General features: G+C 44.3%; 1 protein-coding gene across 3 annotated transcripts in view; it reads right to left on the bottom strand.

The window, feature by feature from the left end:
• The window catches only part of hop (tyrosine-protein kinase hopscotch), a 63,136-nt gene extending 44,423 nt beyond the window's left edge, over positions 1-18,713 (bottom strand). Inside the window, exons 1-7 of one of the 3 annotated variants that reach the window (XM_065432349.1) lie at positions 18,411-18,713; positions 17,360-17,711; positions 16,663-16,844; positions 13,932-14,049; positions 11,264-11,428; positions 8,374-8,478; positions 7,412-7,569 (exon numbers count right to left, since the gene is read on the bottom strand). In XM_065432349.1, the coding sequence (XP_065288421.1) occupies positions 7,412-7,569; positions 8,374-8,478; positions 11,264-11,428; positions 13,932-14,049; positions 16,663-16,844; positions 17,360-17,635 (1,004 nt within the window). In that variant the 5' untranslated portion in view covers positions 17,636-17,711; positions 18,411-18,713. Of the gene's footprint in view, positions 1-7,411; positions 7,570-8,373; positions 8,479-11,263; positions 11,429-13,931; positions 14,050-16,662; positions 16,845-17,359; positions 17,712-17,794; positions 18,069-18,218; positions 18,391-18,410 lie in introns of those variants that run through there. The other 2 variants (XM_065432414.1, XM_065432500.1) reach the window with 2 other exon arrangements.
• Between the last annotated feature and the right edge of the window lie 1,251 nt (positions 18,714-19,964).

The raw sequence follows: 19,964 nt of genomic DNA, 5'->3' as shown, positions 1-19,964 counted from the left end.
ACCCCCCTTTCTCAACCCCCCACCCCCGGTGCCTCGCAACGTTGGGCATTTCGCGCATAACGAAAGATGGCGTGCTTCCTCCCTGCTCCATCTGTTCCGCGTAGGCAAGATTGAACCATGATCGTCGGCTCCCCTCATACGCTTTCACTCACATATACAGCATAGGGTGTGCGGCGATGGCGTTATTGCCCTTGAACTTTATAAGGAACCTCGTGCGTGGTATTGAGGGGTCTCTCCTAAGCTCTTCTTCTATGGCGGGGTCAGAGCAATGCTGGTCGGGGGCGCCACCGCGTGATTTGGCACGCTGCTGCGAGCATTGTTAGTGTGGTATGTTTTACAAAATGCTTGCACATCACAAATGGTTGCACGTTCGAATTACTAGACGTTTTTGCCGATTGGAATACAGTCGAACCCACTTATAGTAAAAGCTAGTTAATTCACAACTCATTAATTCGAAATTTAGGATAACTTGAAGTAGCCGCCGTGGTCCGTCCAGCAATGTATTGAAAGCAATATGTAACACATTCCACTAATTCACGCTGAAATCCGTACTACCACCGATAATTCAAACTCCGCGCCATGGTGGATAGGGAGAGTGCCAGTGCGCAGAAGCATGTTGGCGACGCTGGCATCGCCACACCGGCCACACAGCTTTGCTTTTTCCATCTGCGGCCCTTTGCTTAGGCTTGACTGGAGAGAGACGTCTTTGCGCCAGGCCATGGCATGGCTAACGCCTCTGTTGCAAGTCACTTCTCTCCCGTGAGGTTCTGTATAAAGCTCAAGGGCGATAAAATCATCGCCGTGCTACGCATGCTGTATGTGTGAGGGAAAGTGTGTGAGGATGAGTTGTCTAATGTGGCTCAATCTCGCGTGGAAGGCGGGGCGGATGCACACCCTCTCCTGTCGCACGTGAGGCACGTTGGTGAGGCAGAGGGAGGGAGAAAGGGGGAGTGGGGATGTTCTTCTCCGGCGGCTGCTGTGTATGGGACGGCCATGAGGGCCCCGTATCTTGAAAGCAATCTGCAATGTGGCCAAAGTGCGTGCCCGCATGGGTCTTATCTTCAAAGGGATCTGCAATGTTTGCAGAGTGCACATAGCGCCGGTAGCTTCATATGCGATGTGCTTTCTACATTTCATTTGCACTGAAGCGAGAGCTGTACAAAGGTCGATTTGCTCGCTGCTACTGCCGCAATTCCTCACTGCGGCATTTTTCAGCAAGTTTCAACGGTCATCAAGCAAGATGTGTCCATGTTTACCTGCTCGCACCTGACACCTTACTTGTTAGCAAGTGAATGTTTACAAATTTATATGGCCGATAAAACTACTATTTTTACTTCGTATACCTATCTACTAATTTGCTATCGCAATCGATGCGTCGCTTTTTGGACGAAACTGAGACATTTTTTTTTTCTGATCTGAACATGGGGGAAAGGTCCTACAACTACGTGAGGGACTTTCTGAACGATCGCAAAGCCACCCTTATGGTTGGCGACCTCGAGTCTGAAGAACGAGCCCAGGGAAGTGCAGGTACCCCCCAGGGCTCAGTTATATCTCCGCTCCTTTTCAACTTAGTCATGCTGGGTCTCCCCAGCAAACTACGCGAAATCGAAGGAATCCACCACGCTATATATGCAGACGATATAACGATATGGGCAGACCGCGGCAGTGATGGGCAAATTGAACACGCACTACAAACGGCCATTAACAAAGTGGAAGAGTACCTCCAAGGAACGGGCCTCAAATGCTCCCCGAGCAAGTCCGAACTACTCCTTTACCGGCCCACGCGCAGAGGCATGCCACCAAAGAGCTACACAGGACCCCGGGAGTACGAGGAAATCCGCCTGTACACCCAAGACGGAAACACAATCCCCAAAGTGAACAAGATCAAAATCCTCGGAATGATCATTGAGGCCAACGGAGCTAACGGTGAAACCGTGAGGAAGATCGAAGGCAAAGTCATCAGCGCCACGAGACTCATAAAGAGAATAACCAATAGACACGCGGGCATGAAGGAAGACAACGTCATTCGACTGATCCACTCATTCGTTGTCAGCCACATCGCCTACGTAGCCGCCTACCACAACTGGTACGTCGCGGAAAAGAACAAGATTAACACGCTCATAAGGAAAACGTACAAGATAGCCCTGGGCCTACCGGAATCGACGAGCACCGAGCTCCTGACTCAGCTGGGCATATACAACACCATAGAAGAAATAGCCGAAGCACAACGCATCTCGCAGCTCGAACGCCTGTCGACCACCACGACGGGAAGACACATTATGAACACGCTCGGCATAACGTACCACAACCAGCACGGCCAGAAAATGCAAATCCCCAACAAAATCAGAGAGACCATTACGGTGGCAACCATCCCAAGAAACGTGCACCCCGATTACAACCGAGGTAGACGAAAGGCAAGAGCCGAGGCTCTGCTCCGTTCATTCGGCAGGGACAGAAACGCGCGCTTTGTCGACGCAGCCGAATATGCAAACGGCCAAACATACGCCGCCGTAGTCATAGACGCAGAATCAAAAATCAGAACCACATGTAGTGTATACACCAAACACTCAGAAATAGCGGAGGAAGTAGCGATTGCGCTAGCCCTCACAGAACAGGAATGCGAAGTCGTACTAAGTGACTCGCAAACGGCAGTAAAGAATTATGCCAAAGGTCGAATTTCCAAGGAAGCCATGTCCATTCTGGCCAAAGCGGGCAGATCCAAAACCGCGAGCTCGAGGATCATATGGTTCCCCGCGCACGTCACCACGGAAGGCGACGCGCTCCCGAACCTAAACGAGACGGCGCACCGGACGGCGCGAGACATGACCCGCCGCGCCGAACAGGGAAACGCCTCTCGCACGATAGCGAACGCTTCTCGAACAGAACGGGACAGGCTCACAAGATACAACGACATCACCAGTGCATATTTGAACGCCAGAAGGATATACCCCCCGCCGAGTCCCAAATTGAACAGGAGGCAGGCCGTCGCCTGGCGACAACTCCAGACAAACACGTTCCCTAATCCATTCCGTCTCAAACGCATCTTCCCAGATAAGCATCAGGACGACACGTGCAAATTGTGCCAGGAAGGACCAGCAACACTCAAACATATGCTGTGGGAGTGCAATGTAGTTATAGGAGGGATGGCAGTTACTCCGGAGACCCTGTCGTCGAGGTGGGCCGCCGCTCTGCGCAGCTCAGACCTCGGAATCCAGACGTGGGCAGTCCAGCAAGCCCGTGAGGCGGCGTTGAGGCAGGGCCTTGACGTTCCTCCATGGGAGACCTGAGCCCGGGTCGCGTTAAACCTTGCCGGACGTACAAGAAAGTTGTATCCATCCATCCATCCATCCGCGCCAGAAGGCGCGACGATCGCGCGGATGGAGCAAGAGCCATCTCGACGCTGGGCATGTCGAACCGCATTGGCCGTGTCCAGTTACATTGGCTGCGCCAGTGCTTCAAAGTATAGACGTTGTTCGTGCCAACATGACGTAGCATGTGTGTGCGCGTGCTCACACCAAGTCGGACTTTATACGCGCTTTAACCGAGCGATTCTCTTTTCCGACATTCATTTTATTTTCACATACTGTCAATCCCTCATGGGATTATAACAGGAAGGGCAAGTACATAGGGTAGTGTTTGCGAACAAAGAATATAAATAGATTATATAATCATAAGTGCGTTATTGCAAAGGTTTTGGTTTCACTAAACAAAAGAAATAAGTAGTTCATCACAAATGCAATATTTGGGCACAATATACTATATAACAAGGAAGAATCTGAAAAAACAAGAAACCAAACAAGAGAAAAAAAAAACACCTGAAAGCACATGTGATATACAATACCTAATGAACATGACAAACAGGATGCAGTCATGCGTATGATGCATCATACAAAAGGCACACTCATAGATTAAAGTGTTAGGCTATGAAGATCGGTAACAAACCTGGCTATGTGTCAGAGCTGTAAGGCAAGGAGGTGTTCTTCCACTGAATTAGCAAATGTATCTAGTGAGGAGCTGTTACTAATGGATTCACTAAGTTTATTCCACTCTCTTATCGCTAAAGGAAAGAAAAAATTCTTAAAGCAATCGGTATGAAAAGAATGCTCATTGAGTGTTTGTGTGTTTTTATGCCGCGTCGGCCGTGTTTCATTTCTGGAGATATATCTAGAGGTATCGATATTAAGCTTCTTATGTAAAAGCTGGTACATAAGTTTAGAACGGGCTAGTACAGCTCGGTTTTGTACTGTTAGGATTCCGGCTTTGTTAAGTAGTTCGGTGGGCGAGTCTGTTTATCTATGTTTATTGTATATATACCGTAGAGCTTTCCTTTGTACACCTTCTAGTTTTTTAATTAGTTGTTTAGTGTATGGAAACCAGATAACATTTGCGTACTCAAGGACTGACCTGACGAAGGTTTTGTAAGCCAGAAGTTTTGTATCGGGTGGTGCTAGTCTGAGGTGCCTTCCAAGAAAGAAAAGGCGTTTCATTGCAGTTGCTGTGACATTATCTATATGGGAGTTCCATCTGAAGTCATGTGTTAACGTTAATCCGAGGTACTTGTGTTCATGAACTCGTATTAGTGGCACGTCATTAACGGCATACGTAAAGCTCGAGTTATTTTTTTTTTCTGGTGATTGAAAGAACAGCAGATTTCTTAGTATTGATGGTCATCTGCCAGTGGGCACACCAGTTAGACACAGCTTTCAAGTCGTTGTTAATTTCGTATAATTAAAATTTGCACAGCATCCCCGCATAATTCAAATTAACGAGGTTTTACTGTATTCAAGTGCCAGGAAAATTTCATTGTTACAACCAATAATTGTTATAAGCAGGTTGCACGAAAAAAAATTCTATATGTAGGATGGCGTAGCTGTTCCGAGAAAACTATAATGGCGGGGAGGGCAGTTGTCCTCCCTGCCACCTCCATCTAGCTTCTGATTGTGTAGGCTATCAAAGTTCAAGAATGGCACTGCTATAACAACTGCCAAGAGGAATCAAAGGCAGCAAGTGACATACAAGCTCCGCCGAGGCATCGCCTTGCCGGCCCGAAAAGGCGCCTTTTAGAAAATGCGAGAAGGTTGCCGTGGCAGCATCTCGGCTTGAGAAATCCAGAAGAAACAATGGGACGTGATCGTCACAAGCATCTTGCCACATACTTCCCACTGGCTTGCACAATAAAACCACATGCCTTGCCTGCTTTACGTTAAGCTTGCCGACATCCGTCTCCAAGGCAACCAGGTGCTCCACGTAGTGAAGCGGAAGGTCCCTCACAAAAACAAACTTATGAGGGACTGAATCATCTATTGGACCTCGCGCACGGACAATGTTGAGGTAGCCTGCCCTACCACACCAGCGCTGCCGTAGTGGCCGTCATTGTCATTGTCCGATGCAAGCACATTCGCCACGATCGCCTCATCGGTTAGAGGCATTTCGTTTCCAAATCTATAGCAGTCCACTTTCTTTTCACTGGCAACGTCATGCATTGCTGATGATCACCGGGCCAGTCAGTCATCTTCCGTTTCGGTGGAAAGTAAAACGAAGCTGAGAAACAATATGGCCAGGAACGATTTCAACGCAATGAACAAAGACAAGCACAAGCGACTTAATCCATTAGTAGATTTGCGCACAACGAGGGCCATAGCATAGAGAAAGTCGTTGGCCACAGAATAAAGAACCAACTGTGAGGACCCACTGAGCGATGTGGAAACAGCGCCGGCAGCGTTGTCAGTGCAGATGGCACGGTCCATTCATGTTTCGGAGGGTGGCACGGCACAAAGCTATGTTTGGAGGGATGGAAAGGTGACAGAAGAGATGCACGTAAGGCTGGCGTGCATCTCTCATGAAGAGAAGCACACGGCGGCATTTAGGGTGGTGGGCGATCGTGCAGTGGCTCGCATTTCACTTTTTCTTTTTTCTTTTCAAGAATTCCACATTCAATTACCTTTCAGCACGGACACTCAGCAGTCAGACTTCATCGTTATAACTGATAATGCGGCATGGGGACATTGTAGTAAGTGGGTTATTTCCCCATAGAAAACATACAAGAGTTGACGGCACAGCAGCTTTTCATTCTTATAACCGATAGATTGTTAAAACCAGTATCGTTATAAGTGGGTTCGACTGCACACATAACTTTGACGGGACTACAGCATCAGTTTGAATAAACTGCAAGTTCAAATTCAGTGTTTTCAAATTAACGAGATTCGACTGTATATGGTAGTGATTGAGAGGAAACCCATGCAATTAAGAAGCAATTGCCTTTGATCAAGCTCCAGCAGCTTATGACATTTATTTTCCCCGATTTCAAGTATACTACGCAATATAAAAGCATTTAGTCAAGTGAACTTGGAGGGCAAAAAAGTGTACGCTTAACCAGTTACAGTCATGTGTTAAGCTCCTAACAACACATGAAAACATTCGTTCCAGACAGATGTTGGGAAGTGCTTTATATGCACACGTGTGCTGTTTTTTTGTTGGTGTTTATTGCAGTACCTTTCAGGCAATTTTTAAGTTACAGATAATTTTCATGCACACTTTTCATGGCACAAAGCACTAGAAGCATGGCAATGCTTTCTTTGGCTCCGACTATGCAGAACATGCAGAACACATTATGACATGCCTAAGAGATAGAGAAAGCAGACGGCACGAAGGCGTGTCCTCAAAGCTCGTAAATAATTTCTAAACTACAAGGTGTGCCGCAGTCTACCTACTGTTATCAGGAGGCTTAGGGCATATTATTGCATTTCAATTAAGATTACAATCATGTCAAAGAGATAAACAGAACCTACAAGAGCGCTCCTGTAAACACAAAGTCCGCTGCCATGCCAGCCGGGGCAGCATGTATTTTACAGAAAGCAACTGCCTGAGCTTAGTGAATCTGAACATGATTTTAATGCAGAGGAGAAATATATTATGCCTTCAAATGACCGACAAACATCCTTGGATCAGAGAAATGAAAGAAAATGACGGTGAGGACCATAGAGAAGACAGTTCCTGTAGTGATCACCCACAACGTGATGCTAGCTGCAGACTGTGCACTAAAGAACAGCCTCGGGAATAAAGAAAAGTTCTCTGGAATTAATCACTTTCAACATGTTCACTCACATGAGTGCACTTCTTGTACAGAGTCCAAATTGCATGAAATAGCTTGTGACCAGATAAACCACAGATGGGTAAATGCTAATCACCGCAAAGCGTTAAAGGGCCAATAAGCTATCTTCTACAAAGCGTAATCATCACAATATAGTTCTTCTAAGCAATCATAACGTACAAAATAAAACCAAGGGAAAGGAAGATTGCTAGTGGTTTCTCTCTATAGTTGTACAAGTTATTGTTGTCATTGATTCACACTACAGCCAAAATTAAAATTTGCTTTTCAATCTAAAAATTAAAGAAGAAAGGAACTGCTCACCCCACTGGTCCATGGCACCTCATTGCTCGAAGCATGGTCAGCGATGGTGTTGGCAGGTTGATACATAAATTCACTGTCCATTTCTCCGTTAACCGATAATATCCATCGAGGAGAGACACAAAGGAGTGCATCTGGCTGATGCTGTCAAATCTGAGGTTCTGTGTAGAAAATTGCATGACTTCAGATGTCAGTCATGAAAACTGCATACTATGGCAGCTGGCCAAATATGTTAGCTTTACTATACACTCTCATTCACATGTCTTGCCATGTTAGAATACATTAATACGATATTCCATGATGAGTAATCATAAATAAATTTCTGAGGTAGTAGTGAGGCGATTACACATGTAAATTACCATTTCCTCAGAAGCGTGCTTAATGTTTATTGTCCCCACAGAAAGTTACTCAGTTACTCAGCTAAGAACTACATAAATGCAGTCATTCTATTGCCTAAAGTGGCCTCACTTTCCAAAAGAGTGTGTTAAATATTTGCTTCACAGTCCACATTCACTGAAATGAAGAGCACTCATAACGGATCAATTATGCAAGAGACAATAAAGAGCAAAACTTAGCTTAGCCTGGTGAAGTATTCTTATACGGCTCAATTTCTATTCTTATGTCAGAAAAACAGTATTTATTAGTGGAGAAAATAAGAGGCAATGTTTTTCCATATTGAGTTTCATGCTTGCGTCGCAGTTACAGTACATTAGTATGACGTCACAGATTTCATTTAAATTTTTGCACATTTGGACCGTTTCTGTTCAGAAAATGTCTACAAAACTCACTAACTTGACTCTTTGGTTCCTTCAGAGCACACTTTAATCTGCATGTAACTGTGTATCCATGAAGTACCACATTTACTCGCATAATACTCGCGCTCACATAAACACATAAAGCTAGTAGCCCACCCCCTACCCTAATTTACAAGTTTAGAAGCTACCAGCCTGATGTGCCATTCTTACCTGAGGTATGCCATTTCGACGGCTGATTTCAACAGTGCAATTGGATGGAACCATGTTCACAAAGCAGAGATCACTGATGGAGCAGATTTGTGTCCATGTTATGTTCTAAAATACAAAAAAAAAGAATCTGTTTTCTTTCTTTCTTTTTCTGAGATTGCAGACAGGCAAATGATGGTTAAAACCCAGTTACGGCATATATCAACAAGAAGATGCAAGGTTAGGCAGTTTAAATATTACGACAAGCTGCAGCATTCTAGCATTTTATGCCATGACTAGGCATATAAAGTCGTATAAGCATATTCACGGTGTATGCTTATGCTATGACAGCATAACACCACACCTGGCACTGGATAAGTCTGCATACTGTAAAGAAAGCAGTAAAGATCCTAAATATGCATGTGGCAAATACAAAAAGCTTTAAACACTGGCCTCCAAAGAAGAATGCATCATTTGTGGAAAGCTAGGACCAGCTTTCTATGAGTGCAATCTATGAGTGCAAAAGTATGTGGAGGACGGAGGTGACTAACCAATGTTAGCAATGTGACGGACAGCTCTCTTCTATAAAAGCAGTTTCTATTTATATTATGCTGAGTTGTAGTAAGCCAACCTAAACCGCAGTAGTTTATGTGTGATTGAAATAGTGCATGACATATTCAAACTTTTAGTTGTGTTGGGAGAATTTCTCGGCAACGCGATGAAACACCCGTAGTTTAAAAAAAAGGATCTTGCATATATTATTTACGTGAGAATTTCAACTTAGATGAGATGAAAATGTTACACCAAGAATATTGTGTTCATCAACAATGTCATTTTCTGTTGTGCACACATAATATCTTGTTTAACGTTTAATGACTTGTTTCTAGCTCTGAAAATTATTACCTTTGTTTTCCTAGGGTTAATCTCAAGTTTGCTTGATAGTGACCATGATTTAACTTTACCTAATAGTCTATTACATTTGCCTGTCAAATCATATGAATTTTTGCCAGACAGCAAGACTGTGACATCATCAGAAAATATAATAAATTTCACTGTCTTGTCAATGTTTACAATGCAATTTATAGAGGCATTAAAAAGAAGGGGGCCTAATACACTTCCCTGCAGGACACCTCTGCTAATCAGCGGTGAAGATTAGCGACAGTTTCCTAGACACACGCAGTGTGACCTAGCTGTTAAATATGATTTACCACTAAAGCCAGAGGAGTGCCCCAAACACCATACATTTCTAGCTTGTGTAATAGCATATTGTGGTCAAGTTAATCAAAAGCTTTAGTGAAATCCATGAACAAACCTAATGTATAGAACTTGCTGTCAATGTTTTCTAAAATGAATTCTTTGAGCCTCAACAAAGATAACTCTGTAGACCCTCCTTTCTGGAAACCAAACTGGGAATCACTGATAATATCACTTTTACTGAAAAAAATTGAGAACCGGAAATGCAACATTTTCTCAACACCTTTAGCAAATACTGGTATAATCGATATTGGGCGATAGTTTCCCAGCATGTTTTTTTCAACGCCTTTATACAGAACAGACATACAACAATGCTTCATTTGATATCGAAATTCTTCGGACTCCACTGTTAAATTACATATATAAACAAGTACTGGGGCAACTTAATCTAAAACAAATTTCATAGGTTTTACCTATTAGCCATGCATAGTACAGTTAGCATTTTTGGTAGTGGTACCCTCCTACAAACTGTTCACTAGAGAGAGTAAGACTATCACATATATTCTGTAGTAAGCAAGCTTGCTTGCAGTACTTTTACATGAACCCTGGTAAAGTGGAGAGACCTGGACGATCACTTTGCCACGCAGAAAAAGACAGTCGTTTGTACAGCCTTGCAACCTAAAACCAATTTGGTTTTATCAGAGTAACTCATCCAGAGGGAATGCCTCCCTACAATTTGTCACCATACATTATGTATAGATTTCTGAACAACTTGACTTGAAGTTTAAGAACTCAGAGGCCAGCCATGCATGTGCCAAGGGCACAACGCAACAAGGATACAGCTGTGGCCACACTTGAAAAAATAAAGCTGCAAATATCCAGCAGCATTACGCAGCGTGGTGTTTTGTGCACCCTCTAAGTCCAAAAACTGCTTCATCAGTGACAATGCCAAAACCAGCATATTTCAAGCTTTGTTGCATGGGGCCCTGGGAGTTTTTGAGAACAATGAAGGGGTGTGGCAAGGTACTCTAGATACATGATGCTGGCAACTATCATTAATCATAAAAGCAATATCTCACGAGGCTTTTGCAATGGGCTATCTGTGTGAAACACACAGAGTAAACTGATACTGATTGAACAAAAAAAATGCAGTAGAACTAGTATCAAATGAGACTTCAGACCTCAACCATTTAAAGCACTTTTCGACATAAGAGCCTTTGCTTCCAAGACACAAGATCAGCTTTGTGATTTATCATAGATGTAGAGTCACATACAGAAACCCTGAAAATGCTTAATGAGTTTACCTGGCTGACATAAATGCTGGAACTTCAGTAGCGATGAACAGATCTTCATTCTGCAATATCTAAATATTTAGGAACTATTGGTCTAAACTCATGCATCTGGTGTACAAAATGTACTTATGTGCTCAGAACCTCCGAGTCACATTGCACAAACATTTCCTTCTTCAGACCAGTGCCGCCCCTGAAGTGACGACACTGGGTTTTTGCTTGTAGTTCTTATAGTTTGCCAAATGATAGAGCTATTGGTTGTGCATTCATAATGATCTTGAGAAAGCCATGCAAGTCACTGAACTAAACATTATTTACTTACGCTTAATGTTGTGGGCTCCTTGTTAGCCAATAACCAAGAATCAATCAAAGCCAAACAATCAAGAGGCAAAGGAATTCGTTACAATGAGCAGCATGAAAGAAAGACCTACTTCCTTGGGTCCCCGTGGGCGCATTCGCAGACCCGGTAGCTGTGAATGGTATGGGTTGACCTGCAGGATCACCTCCCATACCCGACCATCAGTGTCTACTTGGGAAGCAAACTGTTCACACACATACTCAGGTACTATGCTTCTGAACTCATTTACGTAGATCTCCTGCAAGCAAGAAGGCACAGGAATGACACCTGCACACTGACACATCTGCACAAAGACAGTGGCATTCACACTATTGTAAGGTATTGTCACAAGACAGTAGAGGAATTAGCTCTGTCAGTCAAGACGACAACAGCGGCAACAAAGTGACCAGAGGCATTCCAGAGTCCTGCATCTATCGTAGCTGCTTGTGCTTTTTGCAACCTTATAGATAATTGTAAATATATATGCTATCCTCTTAAGCCATACCCTGTTCAGATATAGATGTCCAAACCTTCATTGGGTTGCATACTCCAGTTTCACCATTTCACCTGGAATTTCGAAAATATTACGGTGTCCTCTCACTGTGCTTCTAAAAAAAAAAAATGTGGCCTTTACAAGAGGTTTCAACAAAATTGGCTGCCTTTCTGGTGCATATAGATGCCGTTACGACTTCTCTAATTTTAAAGACGCCATGTGGACATCTACACCGACAGAAGCTTGCGTAGATGCCAGTGGCCATGAAATCAGTGCCGCCCTTGCTCAGCATCGGTGCAGACATGACTGTGTTGTTGCCTATGCTAGCTGCCTGCTGTTCACACCGGAAAAGAATTAATTAGAGAACGAATGTGTTGCCCTTGTCTCGGCTGTCGCTAAATTTCGTCCCCACCTATATGGCCGCATCTTTACTGTTGCAACTGATCATCATTCCCACTGCTAGCTTTCTTCGCTCAAAGGTCCTACAGGCCACATCGGTCGTGAAGCTCTTCGCTACCAAGAATACTCATTTTCAGTCGTGCACAAGCTCAGTCAGCTCCACCAAGGTGCTGAATGCCTGTCAAGGCATTTCGTGGATCCCCCTAACATAGTCAAGCAAAACAATGATGCCTGCGATTAATATACGGAACAAACAATGCTTTAACGAGGCGCTACATTCCGTCATTGACAGCCTGAGCTCTGCAAAACCCAACCCTTTGCTCCACTTATTCTGAATTCACGACAACCTCTCATACCACCACAATATGCACCACAACGGCTCTGAACACCTTGTCATTGTTCCCACCCATTTGCTGTCAGCTATGCCAGCTTCACAATATTTCAATATTGAATCTTGTTAAGCTGCACATTAAAGCCTTGTAATAAGCCAAATAGGTTAGCTGACTTCGAAAATCAGAATCTGCCACCTTGTGTTTGTTTTCAACACTAGTGGCTTTCAAACTCAGAAACTCACCATATTTACTTTTATTTTGCAAACTTCTTTATTGTTTTCAGAAATTAAGTTCTTAAACTATTATGTGCATCAGAAAAGACGTTCTTATCACATTCCACACGATCATACAGAAGAAAGAAAAAGTACATGGGTCATAAAAATGCAGCAAATGAGCATAAATATTCGAACTACAAATTTATTATTATTTTTTTTTCTCCTTGGGGAGATGCAAGTGTGATCACAGACTGCAATGCACAATTCAAAAAACTGAAAATTACTCAGGGACCCAAATTTGAAACTACAGTTGAACCCACTTATAACAATACAGGTTTTAACAATACATCAGGTAATACGTATAATGATGAGCAGACACAGCAACTTCAACATCTGTGTGTGTTCTATGGTAATATAAATGGCTTACTTCAATGTTCCTATCCTATGTTATTGGTTACAACAATTAAACCTAGGTAGTGGGTGTCTGCACCACAAGGAAAAGGAACCCAAAGTCCTGGAAAGAAAAAATGCAAGCCGCCTCCTCACTTGCTTGCATGCTGTGCCACGCATGCCGCATGCCTTTGCCGCCTTGCCAACTTTGCACGCCTCTCCCGTCTCTTTTGCATGCTTCCAAAATACAGGTCGACTGTGCCAACAGCCACCCTAACCGACACCAATACTCAGTACTGTCAACTCCTGTTTCAGAAGGGAGACAGGAGAGAGAGATGTGCAAGGCTAGCAATGTGGCAGGGGCGACAGCTTGTGTGTGGGGCCTGCCCTTCTTTTCTTCTTTTCTAAAATTTCATGTTCTTTTTTCCTTCGGCGCCAACGCCCAGTAGCAATACTTAATTGTTATGACCTATAACACAGCATAAGGACATTGTAGTCAGCAGTTTGCATTTATTTTATCGTGGAATGAAGACAAAAATTGTTTTTTGTTCTTTATCATTGATTCCCATGCTACTGTAGTGTGATTATAGCTGTTTTGGCCATGAGACACGATGGGCAATAAGAAAACAACAGACTCTTAGGCAAAAAATCATTACGAAACGTGGCAGCAGACTTCTCAATTTTCAGGCTTTCTGTAAAGTGCACAGAAGAATGCAACCCAACTTATAATTACCAACCTTCAGATATATAATCATTTTAATAAAAATGTAAGGATCAAAACGATGCTGTTGTGAAATTCTCTGCCATTTTTTTCATACTCCAGGAATATTTTGGTGATACATTACACCCATTTTCAGAAAATAATCAGCTGTCACAACATCTTGTTGATGTGGCATAGATAGTGACAAGAAAGCAGAAAATATTGACACTTGCCTTGACACGTTGAGCATTTTGTCGGCTGTTCTGCCAACATTCGTTGAGGGCAGTGGTCATTCGGGTCTTGAGCACACGCATCTTCCACGGTCCGACAAGAACCGAAGGCATAAAGTCACTGCAGACAGAAAACTATGATCAGGTCACCAGACACCACTTCGAGGCGGGAAGGAAGATGTGTCACTTCAATAAATTAAGGGCCACAGTCTGAAGCAATCTGTGCAAGCAATATCTTCACATATTCACAATGCAACATCGATTGTGGTGCCCTATTACACCAAAGGAAGGCATTTACTGCATCTTAGCATTTTGCTCAGGCCTTAATAGCTGGGTGGTTAGAAAACAAAGGGGCTCGAACTGAACCATGCCATGCATACTTTACAATATACTGCAAGAACTCTGCCAAGTAAGAGCTCACAGCAACAGAAGCTTTTCTTCCATACAAATGCTGCATTAATTTTAGCTTCTGTTACAATCGAAGCAGTCAAATCGCCACCATTCCTGCAGGCACGGCTTCCCCCATCACAATACACCAAGAAGCCCTTACACCATCTGAATATTGCTAATATACAAGTAATCGAGCTTCCAACCCAAATATTGGAAACTCTAATCATTAGGGGCAAGTTTAAGCCGATTCTAATTGATAACTTGTGAGAGTTAACAATCACTACTTTTTACTCGCCTAGTTGGTTCACGTTATAATTTGGTGTAAAAGTCACAAAATGATGTGAAGAAGTGACAGGACAATTAGGTTTAAAGTGAAGCTCTTTCCTGCGCCAATGTTCCCTCAGATCGTTTTGTGTCTTGAACTATAAGACAGATAACAATACTGAACTTCAGAAATCAGACTCTCTGAATTTGTGCTTGTTCTTAAAGGGCCCTGAACTACCCCTCGGGCTTGGTGAAATAACATAGCCCATGGGTAGCATACACTGCTGTGAACATCTCAGCCAAGTTTTGCTGTCGTACGCAATGCGTGGAGCTTGCAAGTGGATCACAAAGTCACCCTTCTCTCAAACACTCTCTTTTCAACAGAAGGCCCTGTCCTGGCTCTCTTCTAGACCACTAGTTTGTCATCGGACACACTATTTTGTCATTCCCTTACACGGCTGCTATTGGCCAATAGCTGACATCAAAATGCGGTCGGCTACATGGCATAGATGCCGCCACAAGTCCACTGGCTAAGCGCACTGTGGCTCTCTGAGGACAACTGCAATGTTTTGCATGTCGTAGGCACCAAAGACAGAAGTTGTGATATCTACGTTAACATCCAAAATGAAATATGAACTGCGCGCCATGGTAACATTTAGGAGGTTGTGGGCACGCCTCACTGTGCCGCAGCTTTCGCAGTGCACCGCGTTGAAGAAGGTACTGGAGCAAAGTGGCGGCCAAGCTTGATTGCCAATAACTCTGCTTCCGCTGAATGCATTGAAGTACTTTCTTGCGGCAAAGTATTTCTGAAATAGCCTGTTTTCACTTCAAATGCCATTCTCCAATTCAATTAAAAAGTGGTTCAGGGCCCCTTTACCACATGTCGAAAAAAAATTGCTCCCTTATCTTTTCCTGCACCATAAACAAATTATTGCAAGTCCCTTCAATGTACTGAGTTCCTCCAGTCATAGCATTACACTTTTTCCGAATACTAAAAACTGTGCTTCTTTTCGTTACTCGCACATTCTGTAAAGAGAAAATTATTAATTACTGAGTGTTACCTTACATACATTAAAATATTCAATGGCAATTACGATACTCCCTAACGCAAAATTTGAGCACAGCTTTATACATGTTTTCATTTGATGACATATTGGCTGGTGTGGACAATCTGTCTTGTGCGGCATGTCGCAAATGGAGCGAAGTGCAGCTCGACGGCCTCGCTAATCTGCAGATTGCAAGAGCCAGCGCGTGAGCGACGTGTGGGCAGAATTCACAGCAGCTGCCGCCGACAGACCTCCCAGATGATGTGCACTACTCTGGTGCCATCCCATAGCCATTGTCGGTGCACTACACTTTTCTTCTCATGCTTTCACCTTACTCTCCTCCGCTTTCTGCCTCATGGTTCGCTGCACCCTCCTCTCCACCTTCCTCTTCGCATCTTTCATACCCCACTGCACTCCACGTTCACATTCATCTCTCGCTGTGCTTGTTCACTCGGTTACGCCGAGCTATTGACACCGAGGCACACTGACACTCGCCGCAGGAACAGCTGCACCTAAGAGCTGTGCTCTAAAAAAACTTAGTTACGAACCCTTTGCATAAGCTTCAATTCAAGTGCTCTGAGCAGATAAAAATCCTTCACCATGGTGGCTCAGCCTGAGTTTCAGGCAAACAGTAGATGTAGCACTTCTCCTTCTAGCACAAAGCAGATGCACACACACTATATTCTACAACATGCTTGCTGGGTAGTGTCTTGCCTGTAATGCATTTTTTAACACGAGGCAGGCGTATGCAGAAAGCAAACATGTGCTAGAACGTTCCAGGACAGTACATATTTTTGGCCAGAAGATAATGGCATGCCCTACGGTCGAGGAGTTTTCACCGAACAGGTAAGTTTTCTAGTAGTAGTTTTCGTGGAAGGTGCATTTCCCACATTACAATTTCCTCACTTTTTTACTCCCTGGTTTTTTCTAATGAAACAGTTTACTGTTGGTGTCATCCGAGAACATGCTGCAGTTGACAGTAAGTGGTAGATAAAGAAATGAAAACTAATGCAACCGCATGACAATATACAAACCTGAAACTGTAACTGCCCTGCTGAGGGGTCTGTCCCAGCTCAATGAGGTGGCGCACCACATCTGTGATTACAAGGCCCAGAGTTCGGCTCTGGACTTTGCTCTGATGCAGTTCAGGTACACGACCACAGACAAAGTCTTGTCGCATCTGATGGTACAAGTAGTTGAGCACCGCTTCGTCCTCCTGAAGGTTGAGACAAAGAACAACACTGACATCTGATGGGTTCTTTTAAGCATGTGATAATTGTCCCAAAGATCAGTGTTTTCCTATGCCACTCACAGAACAAGGCAAGTGCTTGTCATACCATAAGAAACATTTACACACAATGCTCTTTGCATATGAAGATAGTGCAAAATTAGTGCATACATTACTGGCCATTTTTTACACAGTTTCTATCACAGCCAAAAAAGTTCAACAAGATATCCAAGATTTTGAACACAAACAGAATAGTTTCGAAACATGTGTTAATCTTTGGTGAACCAAGTACCTTCCTTTTCTTACACATAACCATGACGACCATTCATCACAAGCCTCAGCAAAATATTTCCTTCCATAAACAATGGCAACTTGTAATTTTCAGCTAAATAGTCACGCAGCTTAGTGCAAATATAACTATGTTGCCCTCTTCTGACTTTTTTTCCAGGCTGGAAAACAGACCCCTGTTAATTACACGGTATTGAAGGAACGATATATCTTGCCTTGATCCTATCCATATTGGGAGGCTTGAAACGCAGGCGGAAATGAACATTCACTGTTTTGTCCCTGTCCTTCACAGCAGCCGATGGTGCAAACCAAATGTCCAGGTCTGGGCAGTAAAGACCAAAAAGCTGACACGTTACGGGACTGATGCCACATGTCTTGGCCGCTAGGACACACAAGTCCTCAGCAATATGCACACCACTGTTGTTTGGAATAACCACGGGTTCACGAGGCGTGTAGAAATGGATGCGCAGAGCTTCGTTTGCGGAAACCATGGCTGAAAAACTGCCTTGGTCACTGACCGACCAGCTTCGCAGTCAGAATGTTCTGGTGGTCCTTATTTCAGCCCATCTGAAAGGGAAAGAACGGAGTCAGCGAACACGTTAAAGCAAATGCTGTTAAAACTTTCAAAATGTGGAAAGACTATGTCGCACCCCAAAATTCGTCAAGCCCCAGCTATATCACTTAGAGTGTATTAGAGGAGGTCGTGGTGCGTACTAACGGATGCTCTGTGTATGTAAAACTAATCAAACGTCAAACCACGCAAAAGGAGTGCGAGCTTGCATTTCCCCCTGAGAAGCATATAACCAATGTAAATCTGCTGGTGCCGGCTACTTAAAAGCCTAGAAGTACATGTTAGCTAAATTTAACTTGCGCAGACCGATGGTGCTTCTGCCTGTATTCTGTGAAGTCAAAATACACGGAGACATCTTGCGCGCGTCACGAAAGTGCGTGTTTATGCTAATATAATTGCGTGCTCCACAAACTAGAAAAGCCGGCTCTGCAGCTTTTTTCCTGTTGCGTGCAGGCATGTCAATATTATTTCCTATGGCACGAAACTTTTGGAAGAAAGCTCACCTGGGTAGTGAGAGGTCGTTGTCCTACAAGCAGAGGAATCTCAAAACCGAAACAACTTCATTGATTAACCGCGGAGTCGGTATCGATAGCAAATTACAAATTCCGTTCATCGGGCACAAGCAGAACCGTATCCGTCAGATATAAGCAACACTATTATGAAAAGAGCCACGCCAGACACTCTTTATAACTTACCAAGAAAGATATCTGTCCGTACGCCGGTCGTTTCGCCGAAGGCTGGCATATCGCTATTTACCACCTGATCATTTTTCTCCGTAAACTGCAAGCAGTTCCGCAGCGTTGCCAACCTCTGTTCAAGACGTCTCCAAGCGGCGCGGCGTTTTCGGCGAACGGTCCGTATGCGGTGCCGTCGCAACTACATCAGAATCAACGCAATACCAAAGTGATCAAAGTCTTAGAGGAGATTCGTACGCACAAAGGCTAAAAGGGTCACCAATGGTACTTGGCCAGTGCGCGTGCGTGCACAGAAGCAGCATGGATGGTCACAACCATAGAGTTTCTCACTATGTCACAACCACAGTAGCCACGGGGTAATCCCAGTCAGTAAAAGAAAGCAGACGTGCCCCTCCACCCCCTTATTTTATTTGCATGTGTCTTCAAATTTTTATTTCAAGCTTTAATATGCTGTTTATGAGAGGTTTTCTTTTATTTCTCTCTGTCCTGTATCTCTTCCCACCCCTTTCTCGGGGAATATGGCGCGCGTTTTCAAAAATGAAATCGTTCGGAGTGCTCTTAAGAGGAAAATGTTAAAGGAACTGACAACCAGTTCTACCCATTTTTTTCAGTGCAATGGAAAGCTTACCAATCAGATTGTCTAATCGTGAAGTAGTAACGCGGAAAACGCCGTGAAACATTTTTTATTGGGATTTTTTTATCTGCAGTAAGGATGTAGTCGTCCACTGGAAGTATGCTGAAAACGGTGATAGGTGAGCGCGACAGCGATTATGCGCCGCCATTAGCGGGAAGAAGACAAGTGAGGCCGCAGCTGTGAGAAAGTATTATTTTGTTTATCAAGTCGATGTTCTACTACACGGACGCGAGTGCAACCACTCGCAGGGACTTCTACGCGATCGCCGCAACCAATAGAGTCACCACGATAACCGCTACGGTTAAGACTACGTCGGTATGCACAGCAGAGACAGAGGCAGTAGCGCTGGCGATACGAGACGCCGACTTTAGGGGCAGTCGGCTCATGTGCTTACCGCCTCGCAGGCAGCGTGTCGACTCTTCATGCGGGGAATGCTACCGCGCAGCGCTTAAAGAATACTCGGCTCACGACTGGACCTGGACCACGGCATTACATGGTGCCCCGCGCACAACGGACTCGACGGGAACGAAAGGGCAGACCACATAGATCGAGGAAGCAACGAGCGAGCAGCGGCCAGAACCCTAGAGGAACCACTGTCCGCAGTGCGCGAGATATTAGAGAATCAGAGGAGGGAGAGACGGACCTACGGCCCTCCGCACTGCAAACTAAATAGAAGACAAGCCCAAGACTGGCGTCGCATACAAACCAATTCATACCCACACCTAAACCTCTTACACAGGAAGCACCCGACATATTACACCGTCACCTGCCCGTGGTGCGGCGCAAAACCCACGCTGGCCCACATAACGTGGGAATGCACGGCTCGGCCAAGCAACGTCAATTCACCTTTTCTAAGCGTCACAGACTTCGTACGGCAGTGGGAGGCACTACACGAGAGCGAGGAGCAGGTGAGCCAGTTG

Source organism: Dermacentor albipictus, chromosome 1 (genome assembly GCF_038994185.2).
Source record: "Dermacentor albipictus isolate Rhodes 1998 colony chromosome 1, USDA_Dalb.pri_finalv2, whole genome shotgun sequence".
Taxonomy (NCBI): domain Eukaryota; kingdom Metazoa; phylum Arthropoda; class Arachnida; order Ixodida; family Ixodidae; genus Dermacentor; species Dermacentor albipictus.
This window is presented reverse-complemented; position numbering and strand designations above follow the sequence as displayed.